This window comes from Lottia gigantea, assembly GCF_000327385.1.
Source record: "Lottia gigantea unplaced genomic scaffold LOTGIsca_7808, whole genome shotgun sequence".
Classification (NCBI taxonomy): Eukaryota; Metazoa; Mollusca; class Gastropoda; family Lottiidae; genus Lottia; species Lottia gigantea.
The window spans coordinates 89-1,623 of record NW_008710604.1 but is presented as its reverse complement, the minus strand read 5'-3'; the positions used below and the strand labels follow the sequence as shown (position 1 = coordinate 1,623).

The 1,535-nt window shown below is 28.3% G+C and overlaps 1 protein-coding gene across 1 annotated transcript; it reads left to right on the top strand.

Annotated features, from left to right (window-relative positions):
• Nucleotides 1-532: 532 nt before the first annotated feature.
• LOTGIDRAFT_176942 (hypothetical protein) lies at nt 533-1,272 on the top strand (the record flags this gene model as incomplete). The annotated part of the gene is made up of 2 exons (XM_009066619.1): nt 533-662; nt 1,080-1,272. Coding segments are annotated over 2 exons (323 nt in total), but the record flags the coding sequence as incomplete, so codon positions are not given.
• Nucleotides 1,273-1,535: the final 263 nt, after the last annotated feature.

Sequence of the window (1,535 nt, the reverse complement as noted above, 5' to 3'; positions counted from 1 at the left end):
TTGTCTTAGAAGTTCGATTGTTTCAGCTTTATAGTTAAAAAAAAGGAACAGGTTTTGAAAATTCAAAATTTTCAATTTTTGACCTTGACCTTTTTTGACCCTGATTTTTGTAGGATCAAAGGTCATTCACATTGGCTATCTATTTATACTTTTATATTTGCTGTCCTATCTCAACTTCCGGTTTTATAGCCGTATATAATTAAAAATTTGGATGACTTGTATCTCGTAACCTTGACCTTTGTTGACCGTCTCCCTTTCAATGTCAAATGTCATTGACCTTGGCTATCTTCTGATACTTTCATTTGTGAGGGCTGTTTACTTCCGTTATAACAATCTTACAAACAATTCTTCTCAACTTTAGACTGCTCTTGCGCGTGATGTAATTATCGTAGAAGGTTGATTTTTTCAGAGTCTTTAGCATTTTGCTACATTTGCAAAGTCCCACTCTGTGCCACGTGTGGCTCTAGTTTTTGTTATTTTTTTAAAAAATAATTAATATAATAATAATAAGTATACTGATTATTTATTATAGATACTCCAAAACCACCAATATTAGCTAGTGTTATACCAGTATCAATATCATCTATTAGTTTATCTTGGTTAGATGTTATACAACCTGATTATACCAATATATCATATTATAGAATATATTATAAACAACGGTTTGTATATTTCTATATTTCTATATTCTATGTTTCAATATAGTTTGTTTTCTGTATTAGAATTAAATTCGATATATAGTAGTATGCAAATCTGTAAGTTGATATAATAACTCTTTTTGAAAAGAGTACATAACATTGAGTTATATAGCTCATTTACACTGTGTAGTTTTGACTGTCTTAAATTTGTACTGTTATATCTGGTGAGAATTCTCGTACTGCTTTAGGTGAATAAGTAAATAAGAACACTTTTATTGATATACTACTCATTCCCAAAATTTAACCACTTTTCAATTCAAAAACAAGAATCCTTATCTTGCTTAAAGGAAGGAATAGTATATTTTATTTTTGTAATATTTTTTTCTAAAGATTATTATTTCTACTATTAGATTGGTTTTGATGGAAGAATTTTATTTATAGATTAGAAGAGAATTTTAACTTGTTAACAGATAAACTAGATACGAAACTAAGTGACTATGAAGTTACTAATCTATTAGCTGGTACAGAGTATATATTTACTATGGCTAGTCAGAATGATGTAGGTATTGGACCTAGAAGTAATGCTATATCAGCTATAACATTTGAATCTGGTATGTTGGTTTTTTATTTATAAGATTAGATATGATTATTACATCCATAAGCCCTATTAAAAATTAAAACATGATTCCCTTCATAGGATTGTTCAAAGCGAGAGATTTTAAATTGGTTTTACTGAGACTTCAAGAAAGATCCCTGTATATTTTTTTGCCCTGGAAATATTCTTGATTAATGAGGCAAATCTGCTGATTTATTTTGGTTACTTTTGGAGAGTATTACTATTACTCTGTTAAATAATCACATGCAAATAGTGAATTTGTTAAAAACATATTGTTCAAA